Source organism: Macaca mulatta, chromosome 12, assembly GCF_049350105.2.
Source record: "Macaca mulatta isolate MMU2019108-1 chromosome 12, T2T-MMU8v2.0, whole genome shotgun sequence".
NCBI classification, from domain to species: domain Eukaryota; kingdom Metazoa; phylum Chordata; class Mammalia; order Primates; family Cercopithecidae; genus Macaca; species Macaca mulatta.
This window is the reverse complement of record NC_133417.1, coordinates 77,853,152-77,867,181: the sequence shown is the minus strand read 5'-3', so window position 1 is coordinate 77,867,181 and position 14,030 is coordinate 77,853,152. Positions and strand designations below refer to the sequence as shown.

The 14,030-nt window shown below is 43.3% G+C and overlaps 1 protein-coding gene across 5 annotated transcripts in view; it reads right to left on the bottom strand.

Annotated features, from left to right (window-relative positions):
- RAPGEF4 (Rap guanine nucleotide exchange factor 4) overlaps window positions 1–14,030 on the bottom strand; it is a 308,971-nt gene that overhangs the window by 83,355 nt on the left and 211,586 nt on the right. For all 5 annotated transcript variants that reach the window (XM_015110377.3, XM_077957208.1, XM_077957209.1 and 2 more), the window contains 4 exons: window positions 8,441–8,494; window positions 8,025–8,131; window positions 3,532–3,653; window positions 1,785–1,968 (listed from right to left, as the gene is read on the bottom strand). In XM_015110377.3, the coding sequence (XP_014965863.1) occupies window positions 1,785–1,968; window positions 3,532–3,653; window positions 8,025–8,131; window positions 8,441–8,494 (467 nt within the window). The remainder of the gene's footprint in view (window positions 1–1,784; window positions 1,969–3,531; window positions 3,654–8,024; window positions 8,132–8,440; window positions 8,495–14,030) is intronic.

Genomic DNA, 14,030 nt, shown 5'->3' with positions numbered 1-14,030 from the left:
CAATAAATGAACAAATGCAGTAAAATGAGATCTGTCTTTGCCTTTGAGAAACTCATAGTTGACTGCAATATTTCTCTACAGGGGCACTGTTCTCAGGACAGCTCTTTACTGTGTTGGGTTCCTAGGTACTGCGGTGTGTTTGGCAGCCCTTGGTCCTAGCCACTGCCCAGTGAGTGCTAGCAGTTGGCCCTCTCCTGCGCTTTGACAACAGCCCTTAGGGGGCTGTCCCACCTCGATTCAGAGCCACTGCATATGCTGGTTTGGATACAGGTGGCAGCAAGAAGGACAGCAAAAAGGGGATGGACCCAGGAAATGATGGGGAAATATGCAGGAGGGACAGTGGGACAAGAGGGGACAAGAAAGAAAACATGGCTTAAAATGGTGGTGTTCATCTGAGTTTCCCGGGCCCCAGGGATTCTCTTGGGCCCCCTCAGCCATGCTGTCCTACGATCCTTCAGAGAAAGCATACACCGGCTGGGCAGGTTTCTTGGACCCTGGGCAGGTTTCTTGGACCCCACTCCTGCTTATGTCAGTGAAGCTCTAGCTTTGTTTGATGTTTTGGATTTTCCTGTTCATATTTTTGTGTGAAGAAAGGGTTTTGAGGCTTACAGACCTGAAGAGCATGGTTCTAGAGTTAAGGATGATGGTATCTGCTGGGATGAGGGAGGCCTTTGAAACACATGGTGTGGGAGAGTCAGACCCCACGAGAGAGTTTTGACAAAGGGGACAGCCCTGAGTAAGGGCAAGTGAAAGAATCCTGGGGAAAGGAAATTAAAGTGCCTTCAGGGAGGCTCCTGCTGGTTGGTCTGAGGGGCAGCCTCTGGGAAGGCTGGCCTGAGGGACACCTCACTCTTGGAAAGCACCCAGCAGACACCCAGGACATGTAACATGTAATGCCCTTGTCGAGACTAATGCACCCAGGTCAGCCAAACATGACTCAGAGCTGACATCCACAGCTGGCCAACGCTGGCTGCAGGGCAGAGGGCGTCTTCATTTCCAGCCGAAAAATACAAGCCTGTGTGCTGGTTTCGGAAGCAAGTGCCAAGTCACCGCTTACTGAAAAGGTTTCCCTGAGGATCAGGACCACAGCGTGTGCTTCTTTATATGCCCCATAGCCATTAGTGGAGTGCCCTGCATCGAACGGGGGCTTAATGATACATTCTTCCTGAGTGGATGTGATTAAACATTTCAGAGTCCTCAGTGGCAGGTGGTGGCCTGCTCCTGAAGGTAAGGTGGGTTCAGCTGAGACAGAAGGGAGAGACTGCCTCAGTGGCTCAATGGGGGACTTGACAGGGGTAATGCAGTTGTGGTGTGCTCAGAAGAATGAGCTTTAAGAAGCCTCAGAGGAGGGTAGGAGCATGTGCTGAATGAGTGAAGGAACAAATGAACGCAGGCCTGGGTATGAAGGCTATGGCCCTGATGACCTCTGTCCTGTTGCAGTAGGGAGAAAGGTGCTACTGCAGACTGGCATAGAAACAGAGCAGTTTCTGTTTGTCATTGACCAAAGGTCATTTAATATGGGGACTCAGTTTTGGCAGCCTGAGCCAACTAATGACAACCTCTACAGCTTTAACTCATGCAAATGGAAAATAGAGCCATCCGGATCAAACACAAAAATTAAAATAACAGAGACAAGCACTGCTGTGGCACCCTTCAGCTGCTCCCTTTTGTTCCATGGGGGATGGTCAGGGCTGTTGAGAGCAGCCTTGTGTCTGTCCCCGCGGTACGTCTACGCACTAGGCGGCCTCGGGACCTGGAGGGGTGAGCCACGAGCTCTCACTCACGGTTTGCGGAGGATCATCCTCATGTGGGCGTCAGGGCCCATCTGTGACAGCAGAAGCATGGTGTCCTGGAGCTCCTCATCACACTCCTTCTTCTCCTCCTCAGTAGGCAAAGGGGCATCCTCGTGCTCGTCATCCAGAAATCGATAGAACAAATATTTGTCTTGGAAATGGTGCTCCTGGTCCACTACGGGAAACATGGAAGCACGTGTCAGCTGCGGCACCTCAGCCTCACAGCTCCATTCACTGGAAACAAATGCAGGGTGTCGGGCAGGATGGCCAAGTGGCAGCAAAGCCGGGAGCCTCCTCACCCTTCTCACTCTGCCCTGCCCAGGCTGTGCAGTTGGAAGACATGACCTCGGGGCTGCAGTCATGCACACCACAGCCCTCTCAGACCCGCCCATCTCCTGGGCCTCCGTGGGACTCCCTTTGAGGACCTGCCAGCGTTTCTGAGATGAACAATTTGACCTGCAGAAATCGCCTTCCTGATGTTTTCTAGGATGTGGGACCTGTGTCCCCAACAGGAAAGGAACCAACTGCCAGGTCATGTTCTGTCACGGCTTTTTAAAGTACAGGCTTTAAAAACAATCTGCTTTGTCAGGATCAGAATTTATGTTATTCTTTCTATATATACTGTTTATCAACTGTACTGTCTGCACTCTGGAAAAAAATGTTGGTATAAAATTAGTTGTTTGAACAAAGCTGACCAGATCAGGTTTCTAGATCATATACTGCTAGAAGGATTTTGTGGTAATTTTCTTCCAAATCTGATTTTTTAAAGTTTTTTCCTCTTGTTCCTTTAAACAGGATTTAAATCTTGGTAGAACAAAAACAATGAACGTGGCTCAGAATCCCTCATGTACATGTCTTAGAGCCTTGAGCCCCTTTTCAGGATGGAGCATCAATACTCTCAAAAGGTAAAGACAAGCAGTAAATCCCCTGCTGCTCAAAGGGTGATTCCTGGAGGAGCAGCAGCAGCAGCATCTGGGAACTTGTTGGAAATACAGACTCTGAGTCCATTCCAGATGAGCTACATCAGAATCTGCACTTTAACAAGAGTCCCAGGCGACATGTATGCACATTAAAGTACGAGAAACGCTGGCAAAACCATTACTAGATTCCCAGGTGTTGGAAAATGAAATGAATGGTTTTAATATTTTGTCTGTTTGGAAGTGTCTTAAACAAATGGCATGAGAGTTTGGCCAGAGTTACATGCCAGTCCTGAAGAGCTACTCTGTTCAATTATAGCCCCTGCAGTTATCAAGAGCCACAATTGCAGAGCACATTCTTGATTTTAAATATGGTCATCCTGTGGGTATACAAATTGGCTCTCCCAGACAGTGGCACAGTTAAAAGGCAGCTTCCGAATTCATTACTTACTTTCATGTCATCAGCCCAGCCACACACTTCACTGCTCTTCATTCTGCCCCTGTATCAGGATTGCTATGCACTGCTCAGAGTATAATCACACTATCAATGAACCGTGAATGCAAACTGATAAACATAATTGGAACTGATGCACTCGGGCTGCAATTTCATTTTCCTTTCATACATTCTCCCAAGTTAGGAAGGTACAATGGTGGAACATAGCAATCAATAGCATCTACTTGCTGCATTTGTATCGCTAAATGAAGATGCTAGCTCTGCAGGTCCCTAAAGGGATTGTAATTCTTTCTTGCCCATTTGGGAGTTCAGCAACTACTTACCCAGGGAAATGCACTTAGCATTTCTTGAGAGGGGCTCATCTTACCGTGGTTGAGAACACCGTCTTCTAACAGGACTTGCCACATGCCAACAGCTTGAGTCCGGGAGTGAACACATGGTGTCTGCTGCATCATCCAGTCCACTAGCTCAGTTCCCACACAGCATTGTCTAAGGAGAGGTGAGACATAAAGGGTGGGGAAGTCACCCCTTTTCAGATAGAGGATGGGAGATGGCTTCTGAGAGGAGAACCTATCACAGGGCTTAATGGTCTCCTACCAGAAGAGGTCTCACGGCAAACAAAGCACCACACGCGGTAGCTTCAGGTTCTCAAATGCTAATACAAGCCAAAAAAGCCACTCAGCTCATGACGGACCTTTAAAGCAAGGCTGGTTAAATGAAAGCATTACTACTTGCAGCACCAGGGGAGACCAGGGGGCTGCCAGAGGGGGAGATTGTCTGGCAAGCTAATCAGAGGAACAGAAACTCTGTCCTAGTGAGCCAGTCCCAGAAAATCTCAGTGCAAGATGGAGGCAAAGCAAATACATACTGACTCTCTCCACTTGAGTCTTGTGCCGAACGAGTTAATGTTTATGAGGCACTCAGAGGTGCTATGAAAGGCGCCGTATAAGTGCAAAATTATATAGCACTTTATATTTTCAAGTAATACTACTGATCTTCCTCGGAGGGGTGTTGGGAGAAACAAGCAATTAGGGATGCAAATCTCCTTGAAAAAGTTCTGTGTAATGAGCATTAGCACTTCTCCAGAGCCTGTCATCTGAAGAGCTCCAAATGCTTGCTGGCTTCCTGTATATTCACACTTCGATCCCCAAGATGCCCTTCTGTGGTGAGTTGGTCTGGATAAGCAAACTGCATACATTAGTTAGGAAATGCATAAGCATACACACTCACATATTCGGGAATACCGAAACTGCCCATGGGGTGAGGGAAGGGGGCAGGTGTCCACAACATGATGGTTCAAGAGAGGAAATGGAATCTTGAAGTCCTAGTGATGGCTCAATCCCAAGGGATGATGGAACAAGACAGGGAGTCACAGAGCAGCTGGCTGTCTGCAGCTGGGACTGAATCACTGGTGGCCTCCCCTCTCATGCTAACGACAGCACCACCTCTGGGGCACGGGCTAGGGAGCTCCTCTCTAGTTGAAACTGGAGGAGACTCATGGTTCTGTGCCACTTTAGGAACAATCTTGAAGTGGCGGGAGACATGAGATACAGAACTAGGTCTGCTACTTAGCTATGTGACTTTGGCCACATGGTTTCAACTCTCTGGTTCTCACTTCCCTTGCCTGTAAAAAAAAAAAAAAAAAAAAAAAAGGAGGAGCAAATGATGGCCTCTAAAGCCTTTTCCAGCTCTAATAATTTTAATCTTAGACCTCTGAAATCTATCAGAGGAATCGTGGGATTCCTTGATTTGGGGTTGACCCTGACCTCACAATATTTCACAGGGAGGGTATACTGAGAAGGTCATTATATTTCCAGGACTGCCCTTATTACAGTCTATAACCATACATTAGAGCTTCAGTGGGCACAGTCACCTACTTATAAATCATTCTGAACCAAACACAAGACCTTCCAGAATATTTCTTTCCTAATTTGAGAATTGATTAATGGTAAAAATCATGTAAAAATACATAAAATCAATTTCATTTGGCTTTTAATTCAATGATTACCTTTACTAAAAAGAGCACATGGACTTGAGATGATCCCAGAGCATCTGATGAGTCCTTACAAAGGGTATAAGAATCTTGCAGTCAGAATACTGAACAACGACACACAGTTGTGCCACTTGTAGCTGATGGAATCACAGGTATCCTTTCCATTAATGATCCCTAGATGATTTAGAATTGACAGCAGACCTCTAGTACAGTGATTTTGGGGGGTTATGCTGCATCTGGAGAGACTACAGCCCCCTAATACTGCAGCAATAATATAATGGAGTGAGAAGCAGGAGGGAGAGAGAGAATGGAACTGGAAAGTATGAGATCTGGGACAAGGAACTCAGACTGTCCTGCAGAAAAAAGAAATCATGCTTCCGGCTTCCAGTTGAGTCCTATGGTTATTCCCAATAGATCATTAATTTGTGTCACAGGGTGTGGAACAGACATAACACCTATATTTCAGGGGTTTAAAATCTTAGTACAATGGAGCATGAAAGAGATGATGGTTTCTGACTTCTAGTTTCCATGATCTATCATCAAACATGACATATTTTAATGAATTTTCCCTAATGCAAGTCAATACTTGGCAAAGTGCAATCACATCTTAAATTAGGGGAAAAAGTAATATAATTTTGAAAAGAAAAAGTTCCTTTAACCATATGAGATCTTTGAGATCCCCTGAATGAATTTAAAAGGTTGAACTCTCTCTGAAGACATGTGACACATTGATTTATTTATTTTAACCTTTACTTTTCTTAAAATTATAGCAGTGTGTAGCTATGTGACTTCGGCCACATGGTTTGATATGGCCTGATATGGTTTGGCTTTGTGCGCCCCGCAAATCTCATCTCAAATTGTAATTTCCATGCTTCAGGGGAAGGGCCTGGTGGGAGGTGATTGGATCATGGGGGCAAATTTTCCCCTTGCTTTTCTTTTGATAGTGAATGAGTTCTCATGAGATCTGATCATTTAAAAGTATGTGGCACCTCCCCCTTCTCTCTCTCTCCTGCTCTGCCATGGTAAGATGTGCCTGCTTCCCCTTTGCCTTCTGCCATGATTGTAAGTTTCCTGAGGCTCCCTAGTCATGTTTCCTGTTAAGCCTGTGGAACTGTGAGTCAGTTAAACCATTTTTCTTCATAAATTACCCAGTCTCAGATAGTTCTTTGTAGCAGTGTGAAAACAGACTAATACAGGTCCACAGACTAGAAAAAGAATCAACTTGCGGTGTTGGAAAACAGGACTTACAAATGTAAACATCCAAAATGGTAGTTAGTTAATATCAACATAAAAAGGGCTAGGTAATCAATCTGTCCTAAGAGACAGAATGTGTCTTAAGTGGAATATGCTACTGATAAGACTAAGGCACGTTCTCAAGTCCCACCTCATTTCCAAAATTCTGTCAACAAGAGGGCAATCTAAATGTAACACACTATCAATTTTGGTCTTGTAATATATTCATGCCAAATGCAAGCAGAAGAGTATTAGTTTGCATGGAGTGTAGAAAAAATAATCAGAAGAGGAAGAATATGCAATATATTTTTTCTATCTCTCTGTCCTTGAGAGGGAAACTGGATCTTGAGGCACGTATACTTGGTAGGTTTGCTTTAAGGTGAACCCTGTAGATACTAGATCTAGATCACATTCAACTAACATTTACTGAGCAGTTATTTACGCTCAAATTCCTGAACCAGAACCTTTATAGGTTCTATCATAGTTGGTAGAAGATATACATCCTTCATGGTAACTTTGAAATTTGTATTCTAGCTTTTCAGTATATCTTATGAATTTGGTTCCTGTGAGTCAAATGAGTTTTGACTCATGCCAATGCTGATGGGTTCTGAGGTCATGTCTAGGCTAAATGGGAAAGAGAGTCTCACTGATTGCTGAAACAGGGCTGTCATGTCTGAACCCTGGGACTGGGAAGACAGAGTGAAGGCTTGTGCGCCACATATTGGCAATTCTAGTCCCTCAACACTTGCTGAATTAATAAAATCAAAAGTTAGGGATTAGACTCGAGTTCTTAATTGGCCCACCATGGTACAGTCATCCCAGAAGGTTCAGCTAACCATGAAACCTCAGTCTTTATCTCTGTCATTTCTTAACTCCAGTGACAACTACAATTAGGAATCCATATTCTATATGAATATATATGTGATACAGAGTTGTGTATCTTACTATATGCATGCTAGGATGGAATCCTACTTTAGAAAATAAGCTCTGTAAAGCACGTTTTGTTCACTGCTGTATCCTTAGGGCTTTAAACACAATAGTGCCCGGCACCCAGTAAGTGCTAAACTTGTGTAATAAATGAATGACTGAATGAATGAAATGATCACTGAATCCGGAAATCAACCAACCTTGGTTTAAATCCTGGCCCTGCCACTCACTAGACTTGTGATTTGGACAAGCAAAACTAATTTCTCCCAGCCTCAATTTTGTTATCTGAAAAATGGTCGTACATGTCTAGCAGTGTTATGTGGATGAAATGAGCTAATATACCAAAAGGGATCTGGTACAGGTCTTTGAGTATAAATAAGTGTGCAGTCAATGTTGGTTGAATGTGATCTAAATCTAGTAGGCTTCCTAAAAGTCACTAGCAAACAGAAATTACAAAAATTTTCCTCTCTTTGTTCATCACAACTAAACCAATATCCAAACAACTTAGTTTAGGAGGTGCTGGGAATATTAAGGATAATTAAGCAACTGCAGTTAAGCTGAGATCTAAGACAAGCCTAACCTTCCAGAACCTGAAGGCATTACAAAATGGGCTGCACCCACATGGAAAACAGGGAGAAGCATTTTTGTTCAATTTTCACTAAATATGAATGTGAGCGGGCCACAGCCTTTAGAATTAGCACACATACCTGTATGTCTTTAGGTGGTATTTTCTATCTCTTATCATGTGAGGTGCTCGAGAGAGAATGGCATTTCGTAAAATTTTTCCAGCCCTGAGGATCTTCTCTGAAGGGACCTAGATTGTAATCAGGTGGAAGGAGGGGAGGAGAAAGAAGTGTTTATAGAAGGAAAACAAACCAAACAAATCCTGAAACCACTTTCCAATCTGACTCTGGCTTGGAAAACGTAACTCACTCAGTATGTTTACTTTGTTCACTTGTGTGATATGTCACTGGTTTATGTTGAGAACTGAGACATTGCATATTTCCTGTCTCTAGAAAATGTATCAGAGGCTTCCTGATGTGATGCCCTGACATATGGATCACCTCCAGAGGTACTTAAGAAGCTAGCTCAATGGCTCATCAACCCACCTACATCCCATTACCTTGGTAATGGTGTTAGCAGGACGAAGAGGAACGTGAGGTTCAATGAGAGGTGTCTGAAAAATAAAATGTTAAAGCAAAAGAAAATTAAACAAAAAGTTCACTGAAGAAAATTATGGGTTGGGGGATAATAAGAAACATCAATTTTTTATAAAACTCAAAATATAATTTAAAAAACAAGAGATAAATTCTGCCTAAAGAACTTGAATGCATAGGCATTCAAAGGGCAAAATTAGACCATTCAATTTGCCAACATTTAAATATAAATTATTAAAAATGAAAAACCAAATAGATAGGAATGATTAGATGTTTGTAGGCTTAATGAGAAGAGGAAATAAATATCTATTCAGAGCCTAACAAACATCAGAGCAGAGGAAAAAGCAAAACAAGATAAACATAAATAGAGATTAAAATGACCTGTCTCCAGGGGTGGGAAGAAAGTATTGATATGGGATGGAAATGAGTTATTTCATCTCTCTCTTGTGTAGTTAAGATTCTTCTTCTGCAATTTGAATTTTTAGAAATAAAGTTTTAATTTTTAAATGTGACTTCTTGGCGGTTCTATGCACTCAAGCTCCTAGAGCCCACTGAGGCAGTTAGTACACTTCTCTTTCTTCTACTAAGCAGAAGAAAGTGTACAGAGTTCAGGATTCTGTGACTGTCAGATCAGCTCTAGGCTCCAGAGAAAATACATATGATTATCTACATTCTATTTTTTAGATAGATGGGGTCTTGCTTTGTTGCCCAGGCTGGAGTGTAGTGGTGTGATCCTAGCTCACTGCAGCTTCAAAGCCTTGAACTCCCAGGCTCAAGAGATTCTCCCACCTCAGCTTCCCAAGTACCTAGGACTACAGGCTTGCACCACCATGCCCAGTTAATTTTTTTCTGTAGAGATGGGGGGGTCTCGATATGTTGTCCAGGCTGGTCTTGAACTCCTGGCCTCAAGGGACCCTTCTGCCTTGGCCTCCCAAAGTGCTGGGATTATAGACAGGAGCCACAACACCTGGCCTATTAACCACATTCTTCAAATGGAGGTATTGAATGTAATCCCAGAAAAATTACTTCCACACAGCTACATATTAAGCCCTCTAGTCTTACGGAGACCCCTTCGTTTTCTTGCTCTGAAATAATCTGGTAATGGTATTCCAAATGGTGGAGAAAAATTTATCCAGTCAAGGGGAGTGACAGAACCACCAATACAAGGCCATTTATGCCACTTTCAGAAGGTAAGAAAAGATGGCAGATTTATTTCTTATGAGATTGTGGTAGGCAGAATAATTCTCCCCCAACAACAACAGAAAAAGTCTATGTCCTCATCCCTAGAACCTTCAAATATGTCAGGTTACACGGCAAAAGGGACTCCATGGGTATTTAGATTAAGTTAAGCGTCAAACCAAGGAGATCATCCTGGTGTTACTAGCTGGGCCGAAGGTAAACATAAGGGGGCTTAAAAGATGGCAGAGGGAAGCAGAGAAGTCAGAACTGGCTTTGAAGATGAAAGATGCCAAGGGCCAAAGAATGAGAGCAGCCTCCAAAAGATGGAAAAGGAGAAAAACAAACAAAAGAGATTTCCCCTAGAACTTCCAGATGAACGCAGCCCTGCTGACACCTTATTGTGAGCCCAGTGATCCCCATTTCAGACTTCTAAACAATAGCACTGTTAGGTTATTAAGGTGTGTTTTAAACCACTACATTTGTGGTAATTTGTTATAGCAGTCATGGAAAACTGATGTAGAGATTATTATGCTTTGCACTAAAAACCCTACTGTTTGCAAATAGAAGCCATTACAGTGAAAATAAATTGATAAGTTTTCTCTCTAGTCCTAATAAAAAATTAATGGGGTAAATAAAGGCCAATATATAATATTGTACGTAGCTAAATACAAATATAGATGCATAAATATATACCTTTTTTATCAACAAGTTTCAAGTGGGTTGATGCTTTTGATTTATAATAGAATTAAGGAAAAAGAGAAAAGAATACTAAACTTTAAAATAACAGCATAGATAAGATACAGATGTATTTAGAATGGCTGAAATCTCACTGAACCAAATTATTTAAACATTTTCATCATCCCGCTGGCATCTAGCAGACTTTTTTCCCCTCTTGAAATCACTGTAGCACAGATGTCAAGCAATATTATAGTATTTTAGCAGCATACTGTTTACAACCAGCACAGACCAAGAACTATCACTCTAGTCCAATTCAACAGTTGCTTTAAACACAGACTGATTTTGCCCTGAAATAGTCCATGCTCCGTTATGGCAGACCTACTGATGGAGACAGACTATGAGCTCACAGAGTCCCTGTACTTGCACCTAACACCTCAAAGACGACAAGAAATCTTTGATGGCATATCACCCAGAGAAGCGTTCAAACATGCGAGACCATCATACACCAGGACCTTGAAAACATGCAGCTAAAACACACTACATATTTCTAAGTTGTGAGTTCCCAGGTTCTTAAGCCTCTCACCTCTTTTCATTACACAGGTTGGTTTACAGTCTAGGACTGAGCCTCACTGTATCAAATTGTAAAGACCTCTGGTTTCTTGAAAATAATAGTAGAAATCCATTTCTTCTTGTCTTAGAGGAAAGAGGTGCAGATAGGTGTGGTCTAGAGTAGATGGGTATGGGATTCGTTTCTGAGTTCACCTTTTCTTTCCAATGAAAAACCTGCTTTCCTTTGCAGTAATCTTTGAGAGGCTGCCAGAACCAAGGTCAAGAAGATGCCCAGGCTTCTGGACTGGTGATAAGTGTTTATTCTTTGGTAGGTGCAATGAAACATTATTTGAAGATTGCATGTTTTAATTTGTTTCTAAAGAAATGGCTACATTTTAACAAAATGCTAACAAGTGGTACCTAGGCTACTTTATTTTGTTGGACAGCTCCCTTTCTGGTTCCTTGGAACCCTGAAAAGAAAGTGTTACTAAAGCAAGGAAGTATCAAGCTTCAACCAGAACTTTTTCTTTGATTTGCAACTTCTAAGGAGGTAAATGTACACAAGGTTGTCTTTTAGCTAGATAATCATAGTACCAGTTCCAGGACCAAGAGGGTATTTCATCTGTTGAAAGGCAGAATTCTCAGATCCTTCTCTGGCTCAAAGATTTTAGGTTTAGGGGCAACATGATGAATGGAGGATGCCTTGAGGAGGGGATGGTCCCTTTATTTAAATAAAACCTCTAAGGAACACATGCAGGGGCAAGCAGGGAAGGTTTTATTTTGAGGGAATAGGAATTTGTCTTTGAAAAGGACACTGTATTCAGTTAGGCAATATGCCACATCCTCAGAACTATGTTGACATATAGAGGTCAAATGCTTTGAGACAGAGGGCAAGCCTGACAGGCAGGCCACGTCCCTGGAAATAGTCACTGGCCAATGCCTGTTCAGGGACCCCTGCATTACAAGTGTTACTTTATTGCCTTTGTGTCAGATTATTTACTTCCTTTTTGGTTTCCCTTGGTTTTCAAGTAGTTTCTTTTGAGAATTCCACCTTAGCTGCACTGTAGAAAAATAAGGGAAAGAATGTCATTTTATGAATTCTTAGGTTAAACAGGAGAAGGAAAGACAAAAACATGGTGATATTTGTGAGAAGCAAAGAAAGCAAGCCAGCCCTAGAGGCAGGTTTACACATGCTGTGCACACATGCTCCTTTACATGTATCTCCTTGCTATATTCTGACTCCCATTGTTTATGGAGACAGCTAAGGCCAGAGACACCTAGGGACTTGCCTGTGCTCACACAGCCAATAACTGGAATTGCTGAGAGTAGACTCCAAGTCTATTTCACTCCAGTGTCTCCATTGCAGATACAATGACCCCATCCACCTGCGGTTTTCTTCTAGAGACATCTTGGCCCACTGTTTGGAAGAGTCTGTGTTCTGTTTGATTCAAGTTATTGAGAAAATTGCATCTAAGCTGTTCTAGGTCATCAGGTATCAGACTTGATCTGATGAATTTCCAGCAATAAATATTCACAGTGACCTACTGAGATTACATATTAACACCTGCATCATGCTTGGTCTCAATTAACTTTTTAAAAAGCAACCTTGTGGGCTGGGCGCAGTAGCTCACACCTGTAATCCCAGTACTTTGGGAGGCTGAGGCGGGCGGATCACGAGGTCAGAAGATCAAGACAATCCTGGCTAACATGGTGAAACCTCGTCTCTACTAAAAATACAAAAAAAATTAGCCGGGCATGGTGGGGGCGCCTGTAGTCCCAGCTACTTGGGAGGCTGAGGCAGGAGAATGGTGTGAGCCCGGGAGGCGGAGCTTGCAGTGAGCTGAGAATGTGCCACTGCACCGCAGCCTGGGCGACAGGGAGAGAATCCGTCTCAAAAAAATAAATAAATAAATAAAAAAGGAACTTTGTAACAATAAAACAACATTTAGCACTGAGGGACTGACTGTCCCATCAGGGCTAAGACAAATATACCAGGGAGAGGAGTAGCATGCCAGTGCAACCAGGAGTTGGAAACCACTCAGTGTATTTTCCACAGAGGGAATATAATGAGGGAAGTGTTGCACCAAGGGAGGAAAATTTCAGAAGCCAAATAGACCACTGTGAGAGGTAGTGCCAATATTGGTGAAGCAGGAGGCCCTTGAGCAAAGGGACAGAGGGAGAAGAAAGCATGACCAGGGCCTGAGCCAGGTGTCCTGGTGGGAGCTGGAACCCTGGAGGGTGTCCCAGAACCCTAGAGGTACTGCCACTGCCAGAGATGCCGCGGGACCACTGCTGAGAGGGAGGCAAGAGCCTCCCGCATCCGATCTCTCTCCAGCCAGAAGTCGGATAAATATGGAAAAGAATTTCATTTTATAAATGATTAGGTTAAATGGAAGAAGGAAAGAAGCAGCACTGCAGTATCCGTGAGATTCAAAGAAAGAAAACCAGCCCAAAGGCAGAACCAAAGGGCAAAGAGTTGATCCGAGGGCAGCGGCCCCAGGACCGGTACAGAAGAGTAGTTGCAGTGGCCTCAGGGCTGGGCAGGACTGCCACAGCTGCCACCCAGCCCTCACTCGCTCCCCACACCATATCCTCCCGGGCACTCTTCCTGCTGAGCTCTAGGCAAGGCAGGAGGACAGTGGGACGGCACAGAGTAGGGGCTGCATTTGGCCTGCTGAGTTTGCTTCCTAGGGCCCCCTGTTTGGCCCTATAGCCAACACACGTATAACAAATGAGCCCCGAAAGGCATGGACCCCTCTCCAATGAAATTTTCTAGATTTTGACACATCAATCATGCGTTGATAAAAATTCTTCCTCCCTACCCGAGCATGAAAGAATCCAAATGGGGCTGTGACAATGTGATCCTAAAACAGTGAGGCAGGGAGGACAGATAAAGGCAGAGGCATTCAGCTTTCTTTCTGCTTTTCTTGGCTTTCTCCATGAAAGACTTCCCTCAGGACTGACTGTAATTGGTTTTTGTTTGTTTCTGGAAAGGGGATGCTCTTTCTACTGCCTTGTATTATGTTTATATTACTACTAAAAAGGAGAAACGGAGAGGGAAAATATTCCTTTTGGCACCAGAGCCAATACAGAAATACTAATCAGGTGAATGAAAACTATGAATTTAGCCTCCATTACAAGATGCACAAT